The sequence below is a fragment of the Rhinoderma darwinii genome, chromosome 2, assembly GCF_050947455.1.
Source record: "Rhinoderma darwinii isolate aRhiDar2 chromosome 2, aRhiDar2.hap1, whole genome shotgun sequence".
Lineage (NCBI taxonomy): Eukaryota > Metazoa > Chordata > Amphibia > Anura > Rhinodermatidae > Rhinoderma > Rhinoderma darwinii.
In genome coordinates this window covers 202,463,186-202,482,701 of record NC_134688.1, presented here as the reverse complement: position 1 = coordinate 202,482,701, position 19,516 = coordinate 202,463,186, and the positions used below count along the sequence as shown (strand labels likewise).

Below are 19,516 nucleotides of genomic sequence, written 5' to 3'. Positions count from 1 at the left end.
TAGCATACTACCCTGGTACAGAAAGTGAACAGGAAGAATGCAGCCAAGGTCCACCCCAACGCGCGTTTCGGCGCTAATGCCTTCGTCTAGGAGAATCACTGTCTGCTCCTTTAGGGAACACGTAAATTAATGTGCTGCAGGTACAAGGACTAATGCTGCAGCTCGTTAATTTTCGTGGGGTAATCGGGAAGGGGTTAATCATACATTGCCACAACAATTAAAAAAAAAAAAAAAGTACTCACATTTTTATAAATGTAGACTGAACTGAGTATGACACAGGTTAGGTTTGTAGTCTGTAACCATGGAGACATACACTACCGTTCAAAAGTTTGGGGTCACCCAGACAATTTTGTGTTTTCCATGAAAACTCACACTTATATTTATCAAATGAGTTGCAAAATGACTAGAAAATATAGTCAAGACATTGACAAGGTTAGAATTAATGATTTTTATTTGAAATAATAATTTTCTCCTTCAAACTTTGCTTTCGTCAAAGAATGCTCCATTTGCAGCAATTACAGCATTGCAGACCTTTGGCATTCTAGCTGTTAATTTGCTGAGGTAATCGGGAGAAATTTCACCCCATGCTTCCAGAAGGCCCTCCTACAAGTTGGATTGGCTTGATCGGCACTTCTTGCGTACCATACGGTCAAGCTGCTCCCACAACAGCTCTATGGGGTTGAGATCTGGTGACTGCGCTGGCCACTCCATTACAGATAGAATACCAGCTGCCTGCTTCTTCCCTAAATTGTTCTTGCATAATTTGGAGGTGTGCATTGGGTCATTGTCCTGTTGTAGGATGAAATTGGCTCCAATCAAGCGCTGTCCACAGGGTATGGCATGGCGTTGCAAAATGGAGTTATAGCCTTACTTATTCAAAATCCCTTTTACCTTGTACAAATCTCCCACTTTACCAGCAGCAAAGCAACCCCAGACCATCACATTACCTCCACCATGCATGACAGATGGCGTCAGGCACTCTTCCAGCATCTTTTCAGTTGTTCTGCGTCTCACAAATGTTCTTCTGTGTGATCTAAACACCTCAAACTTGGATTCGTCTGTCCATAACACTTTTTTCCAATCTTCCTCTGTCCAATGTCTGTGTGCTTTTGCCCATATTAATCTTTTCCTTTTATTAGCCAGTCTCAGATATGGCTTTTTCTTTGCCACTCTGCCCTGAAGGCCAGCATCCCGGAGTCGCCTCTTCACTGTAGACGTTGACACTGGCGTTTTGCTGGTACTATTTAATGAAGCTGCCAGTTGAGGACCTGTGAGGGGTCTATTTCTCAAACTAGAGACTCTAATGTACTTGTCTTGTTGCTCAGTTTTGCAGCGGGGCCTCCCACTTCTCTTTCTACTCTGGTTAGAGCCTGTGTGTGCTGTCCTCTGAAGGGAGTAGTACACACCGTTGTAGGAAATCTTCAGTTTCTTGGCAATTTCTCGCATGGAATAGCCTTCATTTCTAAGAACAAGAATAGACTGTCGAGTTTCACATGAAAGCTCCATTTTCTAGCCATTTTGAGAGTTTAATCGAACCCACAAATGTAATACTCCAGATTCTCAACTAGCTCAAAGGAAGGTCAGTTTTATAGCTCCTCTAAACAGCAAAACTGTTTACAGCAGTGCTAACATAATTGCACAAGGGTTTTCAAGTGTTTTCTAATCATCCATTAGCCTTCTAACATAGCCTTCCCACCCTGTGACGTGCTATTAATAGTACATCAAAGTATTAGCCATGGCACAGGAGCTGTGCGCGCTCCATTACTTGATGGCGAAGACTGTATTATTCAGCCAACACTCTTCTCTAACAGCCGGAATCTGTGATAACACCATTCCTAATAGTATAACCACTTGGTGGTTAGATAGAGAGAGGGTGGCACGCTTTGTCAACCCATTGGTGTTATGAATAATACAGGCCTAACACATTGCAATACTGCAGTATTGCAATGTATTATAGAAGCAGAGGATCACATTTTTAAGTCTCATATTGGGAATAAAAATAAAGTTGAAAAAGATTACAAAAAGGTTTAAGAAAAAAATAATTCCAAGTAAAAAATAAATAAAAAAAAAACATTTTGTCACTTACATTTTCCTTTGTCCTTTATTATTGAATAAAACAAAACAAAAAAAAACCAATACATAATTGATATTGCCACATCTGTAACAAAACATTATTATTTATGTTTCTTCATTCCATAATTTATAACGATGGAATATTTGTATTTTAATCTGTCAAATTAAAAATGCCACATACACTTAAGTACCGATATATGCTATAAGAAATACTCCGCATTGTAAACACCTGCACACTTGACCATATGGGGGAGTTGGGAGGAATTACTTTAGGCCGAATGTGTATGGCCAGCTTTTGATATTTTCTTTAGAAGAACAACATAAATATCTGCTCATTTAATTTACAACCAGCTTAAGGATAAAAACGATATTAATTATATCAGCATAAAATAGAAAATAATATGAGAAGAATGGGAGCACAATTATATTGGCAAGCTAACAGAGCTAGTGCTTTATTGGCCGGTGGATTAAAAGCTGAAACACAAAAACAAAAAATCTCATTGATCTACAATGCCAACAACATCAAGATTCAAAATCCTAAAGAAATTGCAAATGACTTTGCTGAATATTATGTTTCACTGTATAATTTACACAATGACCAAGATACTCCACAACCTGCGCCTAGAGTAATTAACTTCTTTTTTTTTTTTTTACTAAATTGGCACTTCCTGAACATTCTGGGGAAAATCTTGGCTCCCTTAATGCACCACTTACACAAAGTTAAATTTTATTGGTTAGAAAACACCTTAATAATAATAAATCCCCTGGCCATGATGGCCTTACAAATGAATATTATAAGTTTCCAAAATATTTTGGCCCCGCACATGTTACCAGGGACGGACTGGGACATAAAATCAGTCCTGGCATTTAAAAGCACCCGGGCCCCCCTGCTGTCCGTGCAATATGTTTGCGCAGTTGCAGGCCCACCCTCCAGCTAAATAAAAAACATTGTACATTGTTCCTGATACTCATTGAAATGCTACCTCCCCGTTGTCTGATTATCCGTTATAGCAGCAGGAATAGGGACCTGATGGAGATGAGTAAATGGTGATGATTACCAGAAATGGACTCTCCCCAAACAGTTTAATTTTTAATAATACATAAAATATTACAGAAATATAAAAAAATATATGTGTGAAATAAGTGTAATAGATTATACATACAATACAGTGTTATATAATGTGTCCCTAATTTATTTATGAGATGAATTTTTGGCAGTAAGTATAAGTAAGATATAAATTTAATTAGGTGGATGAAATTAATATTTTAGTAATTCTTACTGACCAAATTCATTATATTATTTAAATGCCGCTATATACTGTATAGTGTACACATGAACATTATTATCATCAAAAAGTTAATTTATTTCAGTAATTCAATTCAGAAAGTGAAACTCATATATTATATAGATTCATTGCACACAGAGTGATCTATTTACAGCATGTGTTTTCTTTTAATGTTGATGATTATGGTTAACGGTTAATGAAAATCCAAAATTTAGTGTCTCAGAAAATTTGAAAATGATATAAAAAAACTATTTAAAAAATTATTTTTAATACCGAAATGTTAGCCTACTGAAAAGTATGCACAGTATATGCCCTCAATACTTGGTCGGGACTCCTGCATGAATTACTGCATCAATGCGGCGTGGCATGGAGGCGATCAGCCTGTGGCACTGCTGAGGTGTTATGGAAGCCCAGGTTGCTTTGATAGCGGCCTTCAGCTCGTCTGCATTGTTGGGGCTGGTGTCTCCCAACTTCCTCTTCACAAAACCCCATAGATTCTCTATGGGGTTTAAGTCAGGCGAGTTTGCTGGCCAATCAAGCGCAGTGATCCTGTGGTTATTAAACCAGGTATTGGTACTTTTGGCAGTGTGGGCCGGTGCCAAGTCCTGCTGGAAAATGAAATCAGCATCTCCATAAAGCTTGTCAGCAGAGGGAAGTATGAAGTGCTCTAAAATCTCCTGGTAGACGGCTGCGTTGACTCTGGACTTGATATAACACGGTGGACCAGCACTGTTGCTCAGTGGTCCAAAGTCCTGTTTTCAGATGAAAGTAAAACTTGCATTTCATTTGGAAATCCAGGTCCCAGAGTCTGGAGGAAGACTGGAGAGGCACTCAATCCAACTTGCTCGCGGTCCAGTGTGAAGTTTCCACAGTCAGTGATGGTTTCGGGAGCCATGTCATGTGCTGGTGTTATCTCTTCCTGAAGTCATGCAAATTATCAATAATTTCAGTCATATCTCATAATATAAATTAAATGTAGCTAAAGGTCCAAATGTCTACATTTCCATTTCAATTGAATATTAATTCCTTGATAAGTTTAGGTATACAACTTGCTTTCCTTTCCTCTGATTTTTCTGACAATTAATTATAAAACATATTTTACCAAAATCAGGTATTATATGTATTCCACAATTTACTGATTCCCATCCCGATTCAATTTTTCAAGTAATTAGATGGGCATATATTTGGAAGAATAAAAAAAATCTTGTGTACAAGCAGATAATATGTTGTAACCTATCACCAAGGGAGATTTGGGATTCCCCTTGGTAGTCCTTTACTATAAAGCAAGTATTTTCAATCAACTTAGATATTTATGGATTAATGACACTACCAGACACTGGATAATCAAAAAATAAATAAGTGTAAAGCAACACAAGTCCTGGTCTATGGGATAGTGTCACGTCATCCTGTATTGGATATACTTCACCCGATTCCTGTATTATTTCCACCAGTATATAGACAACAGCCCACATCTGGAGTAAAGTCCAAATTATGTTTATTAGTCAAACATCAGTAGCAAAACAACAACGTTTCCACTCATCGTGAATTATAGGGTCTTTCTTAATCCTGAGGCTTGAGAGAGACACTATATTCATGATGGGTCGAAAAATGGCTGTTTTGCTACTAATAATTGACTGATAAATATAATTTGTACATTACTGTAGATGTATGCTGTTGTCTAAACACTGGTGGAAATACTACCAGACATTGAGTCTCAATGGAATCACATTCAGTAAAAGCATCTTATATTCCTGTCTTTATATATTATATTTCTATACTTGAGAACAGGGAAATTAACATTCCATGTACAATCAAAGACGTTCTTGAATTGTGGAAACTACTGACCACAAAAAAATCATTAATCAATATTTCACTTTCAGACTTTACGCTTCACATCTTTGAAATTTATATCCCAAATGCAAATCTATCCTCTTGGATAGAGATGAGCGAACCGGGACAACCGAACCCGGTTTCGGTCCGAACATCGGGAAAAGTTTGGTTCGCAGCGAATCCGAACTTCACCGGGTTCGGCCGAACACGTTTTGACCGAACCCGGCGGAGATAGTCACTGTCCAGGGTGCTGAAAGAGTTAAACGATCGGCAGTAGCTGTTTCAGCACCCTGGACAGTGACTACCGATCACAATATACATCAACGTGTAAAAAAAATAGAAGTTCCTACTTACCGATAACTCCCTGCTTCTTCCTCCAGTCCGACCTCCCGAGATGACGATTCAGTCCAAGTGACCGCTGCAGCCAATCACAGGCCAATCCAAGGCTGCAGCGGTCACATGGACTGCCGCGTCATCCCGGGAGGTCGGACTGGATGTCGAGAGGGACGCGTCACCAAGGCAATGGTGACGCGTCCCTCTCTTGACATCCAGCCCGATTGTGATTGGCTGCAGAAACAGATGACCTTCTTGTGAGATATTGAGGTCAACCACCTGACAATGAAACCGCTGCAATGTCCCTCCAATTCCTTAGAATAAGTTAATAAAAGAATAATGAGAAAAGGCAATAACAGAAGTAATAGTAAAACAGAAAATTGAAGAATAAAACCGTAATTACTTCTCGTGGTGCAACCATGAAAACACCTTATTGTTAACAGCTTTATTTTACATGTGTCTATACACAAGCTAAACATTTGTCAGTCATTGTTAAAAATTTCTTACTGCACACAGCTCCGCCATGAGCATTGAGCCTATACAGAGGCAGACATCGTCCTTGTACCTCTGTACTATGTAGCTATAGGCACTCCATGTACTATTACAGGTTACCTTCATATCAGGCTGCAGCCAATCACAATCGGGCTGGATGTCAAGATAAATATGTAAAAGTCAGAAGCTCTAAATATAACACTCTGCAACACAGATAAAATCCCTGATGAAGAACTCTCCTTTTTCTTGGCCTTCGGAAATACATGACTTTTCTGGGTGTGAACATTTCCACTAACTTGAAACAACCATATACTTTAAATTATAAGAAACTATTGTCTACTATCCCCTCAATCTTAAGTACCTGGTCTCCAGCATTTCTTTCTTGGATAGGCAGAACAAATATGTTGAACTCTTTGATATCACCAAAAGTCACGTATCTGTTACAAGCACTACCCATTTCTTTACCAAAGATCTTTTTTAACCAATATCGTAGGATATGCTCAGACTATATTTGGGATGGTTCCAGACCAAGAATCTCATACAAGATATTGCAATTACCAGTCGACAAGGGAGGAATTGGATTTCCCTCTTTATCCAAATATTATAAAGCAGTACATCTTGGGAGAATAGTGGATTGGTTTCGCAACCCACCACATAAATCTTGGGTTGATATAGAAGAACACTTAATGCAGAGATCATTACGACAATTGTTATTAGAAAATGATGTGCACCGGTCCTCGACTTTGGGCTACAGAGGTCTGCCACAGACAACAATGTCAATATGCCAGGATTCACAGATTAGATCGTTATGCTCGTCCCATCCCTCCCCACTTACTCAGTTGCGAGACTGTATCGCAACTTCTCATCCAGGTTACAACACTCTACCTCTACCTATTGTAACGTCTATGGCCACGGCCCGTCATTCGGTCGTTAACCCCGACAGCCGTGGCCATGGACAGCTTATCTCCCTGCAGCGTCGTTCCCCAGGCAGGCGCCGGCACTCACTTCCGGATTCTGTGTGTCTCCGGAGGGGGCGCGCGCCCGCACGTGCACGGCCTGAAAGGGCCAGTGCGCGCGTATTTGAGGAAACCTGCAATCTGGCCCAGGATGCCCTGGGCTATAAAAAGGGCTCTGTCCTCTTGCCCTTTGCCAGAGCGTTGTTAGTTTTCCCGTTGTTCGTCTTGCTTATGGTCTCCCAGTGTCTTCCAGCCTCCCAGTGTACCTTGCTCCTGTATCCCGTATCCTGTTTCCGTGCTACCTAGTGCTATTGCTGTGCTGTGCTACAGCCTACGCTGCCCTGCTACACCTCACCGGACGACTTCCCACCGCCTGGTCCTGGACGTGCCCATCTCGCCACTGCCTACGATTGCCTCAGGTACTCTCGCTGAACTATTGAACTGTGTGCTTACCGGTTTGGCCAGCTGCCATCCCGCTACGCGGTGCAGCCCAGTGGGTTCACACCTCGTACCGTGACAGTATGCTCTGGCCATGGACCCCGCTGGCCAATTCAAGGGCTTGACACCCTCCCAAGCCATGCAGGCGGACCTGCTGGATCTCCGAGCTAGGCAGGATCAGCTCCTCGTGGCCGTGGATTCTATGGCGCAGCAGCAAGGGACGCTAGTTGCTTCTATTCCTGCTTCTATGCAAGTTCCTCAAGCCGACCGTCCTGTTGCTCCTCCTGGCAGTTCCAGTACGGATCCTCGGTTCTCGCTGCCATTGCCCTCTCGGTTCGATGGAGACGCCAGTGCTTGTCGGGGTTTCTGAACCAATGCCACATTCATTTTACCCTGCACTCTCGGGCATTTCCGTCAGATGGAGGAAAGATCGCATTCATCATCTCCCTCCTGACCGGCAAGGCCCTGGCATGGGCTAATCCTATCTGGGAACGTCAGGGACCCGAGACCCGAGACTTCCAGGAGTTTGCACGAATATTCCGAACCGTTTTTGAGGAGCCGGTGCGAGTCTCATCAGCCGCCACTGCCATCTTCAACCTTCGCCAAGAGGACACCTCCGTGGGCGAGTATGCGATTCAGTTCCGGACTATGGCAGGAGAGCTATCCTGGAACAATGAGGCATTTGTGGCATCCTATTGGCATGGCCTGTCGCCCGAGATCAAGGATGAACTGGCTGCTCGAGACCTGCCTTCCGCTTTGGATGACTTGATTCTGCTTGCCACTCGGGTTGACATAAGGCTGAGGGAGAGATCTCACAAGGTTCGTCAGGAGCGCCGGCGTTCTAGACTGGCACCCAACTTTCAGCAACCTTTCTTGCCTGCTTCTATTGCTTTGCCCGAGGTTCCGATGCAAGTTGACCGACTAAAATTATCGGTTCAGGAGAAACGGCGCAGGTGCACCTCTGGACTTTGCTTATATTGCGGTCTCGCTGGCCATGTTGTGCGTCTGTGCCCTCACAAGCCAAAGAACCCCAGCGCATAGGTTTGGTTGGAGAGACAACCCTGAGCGTCAACACACTGAAGCAAGAACTCTCCTCCAAACTATTCATTCCTGTAACCATCATTGCTGGCGAGAGGCCTCATCAGGTCTCCGCATATCTGGACTCCGGCTCTGTAGCCAACTTCATCTGCCAGGATCTTGTGGATCTCCTACAGTTGCCCACTATCCCGCTTGAAAGACCGCTGATCGTTGCATCAGTGGATGGACTGCCATTACCGGACCCAGTTGTGTCCGTAACCAAACCGTTGAGACTCCAAGTGGGAGTCCTTCATGCTGAACTCATCTCCCTGTTCGTCCTGTCCAAGGCCGTCAACCCCGTGCTGCTGGGTTTGCCTTGGCTTCGTCTGCACGCCCCCGTCCTGGATTGGAACTCTGGAGAGGTTCTCTAGTGGGGCCCGAAGTGTCTTGACCGCTGTCTGAGTCACATCCAGTCGCCACAGCTTGCTTCTCTTCAGTCGTTGGCAGGTTTGCCTCCCTGTTTCTCAATGTTCGGCGATGTCTTCAATAAAAAGGAGGCCGAGACCTTGCCGCCACACCGGGCATATGACTGCCCGATCGACCTGGTTCCGGAATCGTCCCCCCGTCGTGGTAGAGTGTACCCTCTCTCCTTGCCAGAGACCCAGTCCATGTCGGCTTATATTAAGGAGAACCTGGAGAGGGGTTTCATTCGTAAATCTTCTTCCCCGGCCGGAACATGGTTCTTCTCTGTTAAAAAGAAAGACGGATCGTTACGACCTTGCATTGACTACCGAGGCATAAACCAGATCACGGTGAAGAACAGGTACCCTCTGCCTTTAATTTCTGAACTGTTTGATCGCATACGGGGGGGCGAATTTTTTTTCTAAACTGGACCTGCGGGGGGCCTATAATCTGATTCGGATTCGTCAAGGTGACGAATGGAAGACTGCCTTTAATACTCGTGATGGGCATTACGAATACTTAGTTACGCCCTTTGGCCTGTGTAACGCTCCCGCAGTATTTCAATAATTTGTCAATGACATTTTTCGTGATCTCCTTTATGTTTGTGTTGTGGTGTATCTCGATGACATTCTGATTTTTTTGCCAGATCCGGTAACTCATCAAGGTCATGTCCGCCAGGTGTTGCTCCGTCTAAGAGAGAATCGCCTTTACGCCAGGTTGGAGAAGTGTGTGTTTGAGAAGAGGTCTCTATCCTTCTTGGGCTATATTATCTCAGATCAGGGCCTCAAGATGGACCCCCAGAAGGTAAAGGCCGTCCTGGAGTGGCCACGCCCCCAAGGCTTAAGGGCCATACAACACTTCTTAGGATTCGCCAACTTCTACCGACTCTTCATCCCCAACTTCTCTTCTCTGACAGCCCCTATCTCCACCCTCACTAAGAAAGGTATGAATGCCAAGATGTGGACTCCGGAGGCTGAAGCTGCATTTGAATCCTTAAAGAAAGCCTTCACATCTGCCTCCATTCTGCACCAGAGAGGATCAAAAGGCAAGGCTGTGGTATGTGGCTACTATTCCAAGCTGTTTTCTTCCGCAGAGCGTAACTGGCCATCAAACTGGCTCTGCAGGAGTGGAGACACATACTGGAAGGCGCGGTTCATCCTATCCTGATCTTCACGGACCACAAGAATTTGACCTACCTACAGATGGCCCAGCGGTTGAATCCTCGTCAAGTCAGGTGGTCATTGTTCTTTACTCGGTTCCGGTTCGAACTCCACTACCGTCCCGCCGACAAGAATGTGAGGGCCGATGCCTTGTCTAGATCTTTTGAGACCGAAGACGCCATGGAATCTCCACAGAATATCATTGACCCATCCTGCATCTTCTCTGTGAATCCCCTGCAAGTTAGAGACATTCCCCCGGGTAGGACTTTTGAGTGTCTGGTTGACCGAGGAAAAATTCTTCGCTGGGGTCACAGTTCTAAGCTGGCAGGTCACGAGTGTGTTCGTAAGAGTTAAGATCTAATCACCCATCAGTTCTGGTTGCCCACGCTCCCCAAAGATGTCATGGACTTTGTCTCCTCGATGTCATGGACTTTGTCTCCTCTTGCACAGTCTGTGCAGCAAATAAAGTTGCTCACTCCAGACCTGCTGGTCTGCTCCAACCACTGCCTGTGCCCGTGGCAACATGTCGCTATGGACTTTGTCACGGATCTTCATTCTTCTACGAGTTGCAGTGTGATCTGGGTGGTGGTGGATCGATTTTCCAAGATGGCTCACTTCATTCCGTTGACCGCTCTGCTGTCTGCTACGCGATTGGCTGACCTCTTTATACAGCACATCTTCCGTCTGCATGGCTTGCTCCTGCATATTTTCTCGGACAGAGGTGTTTAGTTCACCTCAAAGTTTTGGAGAGCACTCTGCGGGCTCCTTGGTGTGAAATTGGACTTCTCTTCGGCCTATCATCCCCAGTCCAATGGGCAAGTCGAGAGAGTTAACCAGATTATGGAGAACTATCTACGCCACTTTGTGTCCAGGCGCCATGATGATTGGGTGCAGTTGCTCCCGTGGGCAGAGTTCTCCTATAACAACCACACCAGTGAGTCGACTACCTCCAGCCCGTTCTTCATCGTCTACGGCCAACATCCTCGTATACCTCTTCCTGTTTCTACAATGTCCCAGGTGCCTGCAGCTGATTCCACCTTCAGGGACTTTCTACAGATATGGCAACAGACCCGATCTTCTATCCTTTTGGCGGTGGACCGCATGAAGAGAAAGGCAGATGCAAGAAGACGGGTGCCCCCGCAGTTCCTTCCAGGGACTAAAGTGTGGCTGTCTTCTAGTAATATCCGGCTGAAGGTGCCGTCGTGCAAATTTGCTCCGAGGTTCCTTGGTCCCTGCGAAATCCTGCTACAGATCAACCCGGTATCCTACAAGCTGCGGCTCCCCCCTACCCTCAGGATTCCTAACTCCTTTCACGTCTCCCTGCTAAAACCTGTGGTCCTGAACCAATACTCCAGGACTCCTAGTTCCACAGTGGTTCCTGGCCGCTCATCAGGGACTTTCGAGGTAAAGGAGATTCTGGCTACCAAGAAGGTGGGAAGAAGGACATTTTATTTGGTGGACTGGAGGGGGTTCGGTCCAGAAGAGAGGTCTTGGGAGCCAGAGGAGAACATCGATGCTCCTGTCCTCGTGAGGAAATTTCTCTCTCGCTCTGGTCTCAAGAAGAGGGGGCATAAGAGGGGGGATACTGTAACGTCTATGGCCACGGCCCGTCGTTCGGCCGTTAACCCCAACGGTCGTGGCCATGGACAGCTTACCTCCCTGCAGCGTCGTTCCCCAGGCAGGCGCCGGCACTCACTTCCGGATTCTGTGTGTCTCCGGCGGGGGCGCGCGCCCGCGCGTGCACGGCCTTAAAGGGCCAGTGCGCGTGTTTTTGCAATAACCTGCAATCTGGCCCAGGATGCCCTGGGCTATAAAAAGGGCTCTGTCCTCTTGCCCTTTGCCAGAGCTTTGTTAGTTTTCCCATTGTTCATCTTGCTTATGGTCTCCCAGTGTCTTCCAACCTCCAAGTGTACCTTGCTCCTGTATCCCGTATCCTGTTTCCGTGCTACCTAGTGCTATTGCCGTGCTGTGCTACAGCCTACGCTGCCCTGCTACGCCTCTCCGGCCGCCTGGTCCTGGACGTGCCCATCTCGCCACTGCCTACGATTGCCTCAGGTACTCTCGCTGAACTATCGAACTGTGTACTTACCGGTTTGGCCAGCTGCCATCCCGCTACACGGTACGGCCCAGTGGGTTCACACCTCGTACCGTGACACCTATTAGACATAACACTCTTTCCCCGTGGGAATTATTGGACTTGGATGATACTTTACTGTCATTGGAGCAGGCTAGGGAGAAATTGTCTTGTCAGGCACTAAATGCTTGCCAATATAGTCTTATTTGCAAATTGGTACGTCCCTGCCTTCCGGCTACTGGAATATATAGACCACTATCGTGGTTCGAAAAATTTGGTCGCAATCCAGAACACCTACAAAATTATTATCACACCTTAGTAAACGTATAGCTGGGTTGGAGGGTGAGGTTGTGGCATATTTCATAAGAGAGTGGGAAAGAGATCTAAATGCCAAATTTTCTTCAGCAGATATTGTGAAGATATTTAGGACTCCTAAATTTACATCTAGATGTATCAAAATTCAGGAAAATGCGTACAAGATAATCTCTAGATGGTATTTAACACCATTTAGGTTAAAACAAATGTATAGCACTTCTTCAGATATTTGCTGGAGGTGTGGTAAAGAGGTTGGATCTTTCTTCATATTTGGTGGGAATGCCCGAAACTTTTGCCTTTTTGGCATCAGATTTTTCAACATATAAATAAAATATGCCAGACGAGCATACCGGTTTCTCCCGAGGTGGCCCTCCTAGCATTAGTACCTACTAACATCCCTAAGAAATAACATAAATTACTGCTTATCTTAATAGCAGCAGCACGTCTACTTATACCAATCAAGTGGAAATCAACAGAAACTCCAACAGTTAGGCACTGGTTACAAAAAGTAGATCAGATAGCGAGATTGGAAGAACTTTCAAATTGGGAACTTAGAACGCATGACTCTTTTATTCAAATATGGAAAATGCACAACAATTATAAAATCTTACTATAGAGACAGTTAAGTAAGTTTTTCACATTTAGGATGTCCATTTCTATCGCTCCACAAATTCTGGTACATGAATACATAGAGAATTGTTCCACATGATAATCCCCCTTCTCCAACCGCAACCCCCCTCCCTCCTTCCTCCTCCCTCCTAGTTTGAGTTTATTTGTTTCCTTGGAGGGAAGATCTCCTCTCTATTTTCTATTTACTTTTTGTTCGAAGGTGTTGTACGGTCCATGTAGTGTAACTATATCGCTTATGGCGATGTGGTCTTGGTTTAAAGCTGTAAGCTATTAAATATGATGGTAAATGCATATAATATCAGGACACTCTGTCATAGATTTATGCCTTCTTTCCTTGGATTGTCTTTTATATAGAGATGTTTTTGCTCTGTTATTTGCACACCATGCTTTGTATGATGTACATTGTTTATAGTTATGAAAATTAATAAAAAGATTTTTGAAAGAAAAGAATTGATTTATTTTTGTCTATTGTCACCACAGTTTATTTACATTTTATAAGTTATATTTAATCTTTGATGTGATCTACCATGTAAGGAAGTATATAAAATATTACTTTACTTGTCAGCTGGATACTGTATAACATGTATGTTCTTTATCTCAAATGTACTATAACTTAGTTCTACACATGTTTTTTCCAAAACAATAAAAACAAAGTTGAAAAAAAGAAAGAAAAGTGACAGAAAACAATGCAATTGCAGAATACAATGCTTTTACCCCGTGACACAATAACCTTCATTTCTCATAGCGCTCAGTGGGAGTGTAGCTCATTCAAAATTTTGCCATGGGCCCTATGATTTCTGAATACTGCCCTGATTATAGGTCTTTGAATGCAGCCACATAAAGACAAATTATTTTGTAAAAAAAAGTCGTTTTATTTTGCAATATTAGAAAAACAGGAAAAAGCTATATAAATTTGATTTTGCTGTAATCGTAACGACACGCAGAATAAAGTTATCATTCTGTTTACACCGCACAGTAAACGCGATAGAAAGAAAACCCAAAAAGAACAGTGGCGGAATTAATTTTTTATCCACTCCTCCATGCATTATATGTACCTCAAAATGGTATATTAATGGTACAAAAAAAACAAACACTCATATGTCTATGTCGATGAAAAATACAAAAAGTTATGGCTTTCAGAATGCGGAGATTAAAAAAATGAAAATAAATTGCTGCGTCATTAAAGGGGCTCTGTCATCAGATTATAAGTGCCCTATCTCCTACATAATCTAATCGGCGCTGTAATGTAGATAACAACAGTGTTTTTTTTTTTGAAAAACAATCATTTTTGAGCAAGTTATGAGCAATTTTAGATTTATGCTAATTAGTTTCTTTACCACTACCCGTACAAGTAAGTAACTGTACGTCGTTGCGGGAGGTTACTTCCCGCACGAGGACGTACAGTTACTGAGTTTTTTCCGGTGCACACTGTCATCGACAGTGTGCACCAGGAACCGGGAGGTCAGCTGTCGTCGACAGCTGACACTCCACTCTTGCCGGCCAGCGGTCCTTTGCACGCTGATTTAGGTGAAATAACCCCTTAAATGCGGTGATCGGTTGCAATCGCCGAATTTTAGGGGTTTCTAGCATAGTGGCAGACTCCGGTCCAAAATCGCGGTGTTTGCCGATAGTTAATATGGCAAACGGAAGCCAAATACCGGCTTCCGTGTCTGCCATGGATGGAAGCCCATCAGGACCAACCCTCGGCTGGTCCTGATAGGTTTCCTGTCAGAGTGACAGGAAGTCACTGTGTCGTTCCCAATGCACACTGTCGGCGACAAGGTGTGCATCGGGAACTGGGAGATGAGCTGTCCCCGACAGCTGACACTCCAGTGTTGCCGATCGCCGCTGATTTTGGCAATTAACCCGATAAATGTGGTGCTCGATTGTGATCACCACATTTAGGGTTTTTTTTATACACAAGAAAGAACAGGGAGTATAGAAGCCATATGATAAAATAAACCTTTATTACATAAATTATACACATAACACAGAAGAATTTTAAAAAGAGGTACAATTGGAAAGAGTGACTCTGTGAAATTTCCAATGCAGAAGGGCAGGCTCAGTAACTCAGGTATGAACATACAGGAAGATTACCATTGTCATGTGTGAACAGGGGCAAACATGAATACCAAAGAGCATGACATGATATAAATGTACAGGAATACAAATTAGAAACACAATGTAATGCATGTGCAAGTTTCTGAGTCGTATCCTATAGTAAGCAATGTAAAGCAGTCAACATTCAATCTAATGATTAGTAAAGTTTGCAAGTATAACCCAAATGAAAAAGTGTATCTTACCCATAATGAAGTATATTAGGAGCCTGACGGACGTATGGAAAACCCCAACGCGCGTTTCGCGGTATGCTTCCTCAAGGGGTATACAGTGTCTGGTGCAGGGCAGCCTTAAATACTGTAGAAAACAGGTGTATGCGATGTCACCTGATCGAAGGAGAGTGCAGCGCATATCTTCCGCCGACAACCGGATGTGAGGCATGTTGTGTATAACATTTAGGGGGTTTGTAGCACATCAGCAGCCCCCATGCAATTGTGGGGGCTGCTGATGCTTGTGATGGCATCCAGAGGCCAGGCAACGGCCTCCGGGTCTGCCATGTATGGAAGCCTATGAGGACCAGTCTGGCTGGTCCTCGTAGACTTACTGTCAGAGTGACTGTGACGCCACACTGACAGTTGGAATACATTACACTACCTAGGTAGTGTAATGTATTCTAGCAGCGATCAGAGCTGCAGGTAAAAAAAAAAGAAAGTGTAAAAAGTAAAAAAATAAAATAATAAACAAAAAAATAGTGTAAAAAGTAAAAGAAAAAGTTAATAATAATGTTTTATAAAAGTGTAAAAATAAAAGTTTTTGTTTTCCTATAATAAGTCATTTATTATAGGGAAAAAAATGAAAACTTTAAAAAAAGTACACATATTTGGTATCTCTGTGTTCGTAACGACCCAAACTATGAGCCTATAATGTTATTTTTTCCGCAAGGTGAACGCCGCAAACAAAATAAACGGAAAACTATTTCAGCATCGCTATTTTTTGGTCACCACCCCTCCCAAGATATAGAATAAAAAGTGATCAAAAAGTCGCATTTACCCCAAAATAGTTACGGCTCAGAATATGCTGTCTCAGAAAATAAATTATTTTATATAAACGTAATTTTATTGTGCAAACTCTGCAAAACGTAATAAAAACTATACACATATAGTATCACCGTAATCATACCGACCAGCAGAATAAAGTAAAACGTAATTTATTGCGCACGGTGAACACTGTAAGAAATAAAGAATTTAAAGCGCCAAAATCGCTGTTTTTTGGTCACCTTAGCTCCAAAAAAGATCCTGTGGGGTCAAAATGCTCACTATACCCCTAGAAAAATTCCTTGAGGGGTCTAGTTTCCAAAATAGGGTCACTTTTTGGGGGTTTCCACTGTTTTGGTCCCTCCGGGGCGTTGCAAACCCGACATGGCACTGAAAACCAATCCATCAAAATCTGAGCTCCAAAATCCAAAAGGCGCTCCTTCCCTCCTGAGCCCTGCTGTCGGCCCAAACATCAGTTTATGACCACATATGGGTTATTGCCGTAATCGGGAGAAATTGTTTTACAAATTTTGGGGTTATTTTTCTCCTTTATCCCTTGTAAAAATGAAAAAATTCTATGTTTCCACAGAAAAAAAAGGTCATTTTCATCTTCACAGACTAATTCCACTAAATTCTGCAAAAAAAAAACTGTTGGGTCAAAATGCTAACTATACCCCTAGAAAAATGCCTTGAGGGGTGTAGTTTCAAAAATGGGGTCACTTTTGGGGGGTTTCAACTGTTTAAGTACCACAAGACCTCTCCAAACTGACATGGTGCCTAAAATATATTTCTAAAAAAAGGAGGTCCCAAAATCCACTAGGTGCTCCTCTTACTTCTGAGGCCTGTGCTTCAGTCCATTAGGACACTAGGGCCACATGTGGGATATTTCTAAAATCTGAAGAATCTGGGCAATAAATATTGAGTTGCATTTCTCTGGTAAAACCTTCTATTTTTTTTATTGCAAATGAATTTCGGCAAAAAAAATGAAATTTGTAAATTTCACCTCTACATTACCTTAATTCCTGTGAAACGCCTAAAGGGTTAAAATACTTTCTGAATGTTGTTTTGAATACCTTGAGGGGTGCAGTTTTCAAAATGGGGTGATTTATGGGGACTTTCTAATATAGAAGGCCCTCAAAACCACTTCAGAACTGAACAGGTCCCTGAAAAAATGGCCTATCGAAATTTTCTTGAAAATATGAGACATTTCTGCTAAAGTTCTAAGCCTTGTAACATCTTAGAAAAATAAAAGGACGTGAAAAAAAATGATGCAATCATAAAGTAGACATATGGGGGATGTTAACTAGTAACTATTTTGTGTGGTATTGCTATCTGTTTTACAAGCAAATACATTTAAATTTAGAAAAATGCAAATTTTAGAACATTTTTGCTAAAATTTGACGTTTTTCACAAATAAATATTGAATTTATCGACCACATTTTTTTTCTGACATAAAGAACAATATGTCACGAGAAAACAATTTCAGAATCGCTTGGATAGGCAAAAGCATTCTGGAGTTATTACCACATAAAGTGACACATGTCAGATTTGAAAAAATCATCAGTGTCCACAAGGCCAAAACCGGCTGTGTCCTAAAGGGGTTAATAGACAACTGGGCGTGTTTTTACTTTTTACCAACTGGGCGTTGTAAAGAGAAGTGTATGACCAATCAGCGTCATACACTTCTCATTGTTCCAGCCCGACGTGATTGTGCAGTGAAAGAAGCTGGGCTGGAACAATGAGCAGTGTATGACGCTGATTGGTCACTGATTGGTCAGCCTCATACACTTCTCTGTACAACGCCCAGTTGGTATAAAGTAAAAACACACCCAGTTGTCTATTAAGAAATAAATTAGCATAAATCTAAAATTGCTCATAACTTGCTAAAAAATGATAGTTTTCAAAATAAAAATGACTGCTGTGATCTACATTACAGTGTCAATCAGATTATGTAGGAGATAGGGCACTTATAATCTGGTGACAGAGCCTCTTTAAGAACCAAACTAGGCCACGTCCTTAAAGGGGTTAAATTATTAGTAATTTCTGCTACAAATATCTAAAATATAAATTTTGAAACGACAGAAAAAGGTTCATGCGTATAATGTTTCATTCTGAGAAATTATGCAAAGCTTAATATTAAATTCTCATATACAAACAAGAATAATATATATATTATACATGTATAAATTATTGACAGTATGATCTCCTTTCTTACAGGTAAAAGAAAAAGGCTCCACAAGGGTTCATGCTTTAAACAATGTCAACAAAGCACTACAAATATTGCAAAAAAACAAAGTAAGTAATTATTAAGTCTAAACATAACTCTTTCAAGACCAAGGCCTTCACATGCCTGAATGTCCACAGTAAAATTTCTCCTTTGGAATGCCGCATTCTTTTTTTAATTTCATACTTTTGACAAAATATATCTTTTTCTTTTTTGGGGGACAGATGGAACTATTTTTTGGTACCAAAACACAACTAGTATCTTTTCATTTCTTAAGTGTTATATAGGGGAAAATTAGGGGAAAAAAAAAAGCTTATTTCATTCGTCTTTTTCCTTTTGTAATGTAATATTATTCGTTGAACCAGACAAATTTATTTAAAGAGGCTCTGTCACCAGATTTTGCAACCCCTATCTCCTATTGCAGCAGATCGGCGCTGCAATGTAGATAAGAGTAACGTTTTTTTGTTTTTTTTTTAAACGAGCATTTTTGGCCAAGTTATGACCATTTTTATATTTATGCAAATGAGGCTTTCTAAAGTACAACTGGGCGTGTTTAAAGTTAAAGTACAACTGGGCGTGTATTGTGTATGTACATCTGGGCGTTTTTACTTCTTTTACTAGCTGGGCGTTGTGAATAGAAGTATCATCCACTTCTCTTCACAACGCCCAGCTTCTGGCAGTGCACAGACACAGCGTGTTCTCGAGAGATCACGCTGTGACGTCACTCACTTCCTGCCCCAGGTCCTGCATCGTGTCGGATGAGCGAGAACACATCGGCACCAGAGGCTACAGTTGATTCTGCAGCAGCATCAGCGTTTGCAGGTAAGTAGCTACATCGACCTGCAAACGCCGATGCTGCTGCAGAATCAACTGTAGCCTCTGGTGCCGATGTGTCCTCGCTCGTCCGACACGATGCAGGACCTGGGGCAGGAAGTGAGTGACGTCACAGCGTGATCTCTCGAGAACACGCTGTGTCTGTGCACTGCCAGAAGATGGGTGTTAACGAAGAGAAGTGGATGATGCTGATTCGTCAGCATCATACACTCCCATTCACAACGCCCAGCTAGTAAAAGAAGTAAAAACGCCCAGATGTACGCACATAATACACGCCCAGTTGTACTTTAGAAAGCCTCA

The 19,516-nt window shown here is 42.6% G+C and overlaps 1 protein-coding gene across 1 annotated transcript in view; it reads left to right on the top strand.

Annotated features, from left to right (window-relative positions):
- Positions 1-19,516, top strand: part of DMD (dystrophin) — a 2,416,993-nt gene that overhangs the window by 538,262 nt on the left and 1,859,215 nt on the right. Inside the window, exon 4 of the mRNA XM_075852742.1 lies at positions 18,376-18,453. Coding sequence (XP_075708857.1) covers positions 18,376-18,453 — 78 coding nt within the window. The remainder of the gene's footprint in view (positions 1-18,375; positions 18,454-19,516) is intronic.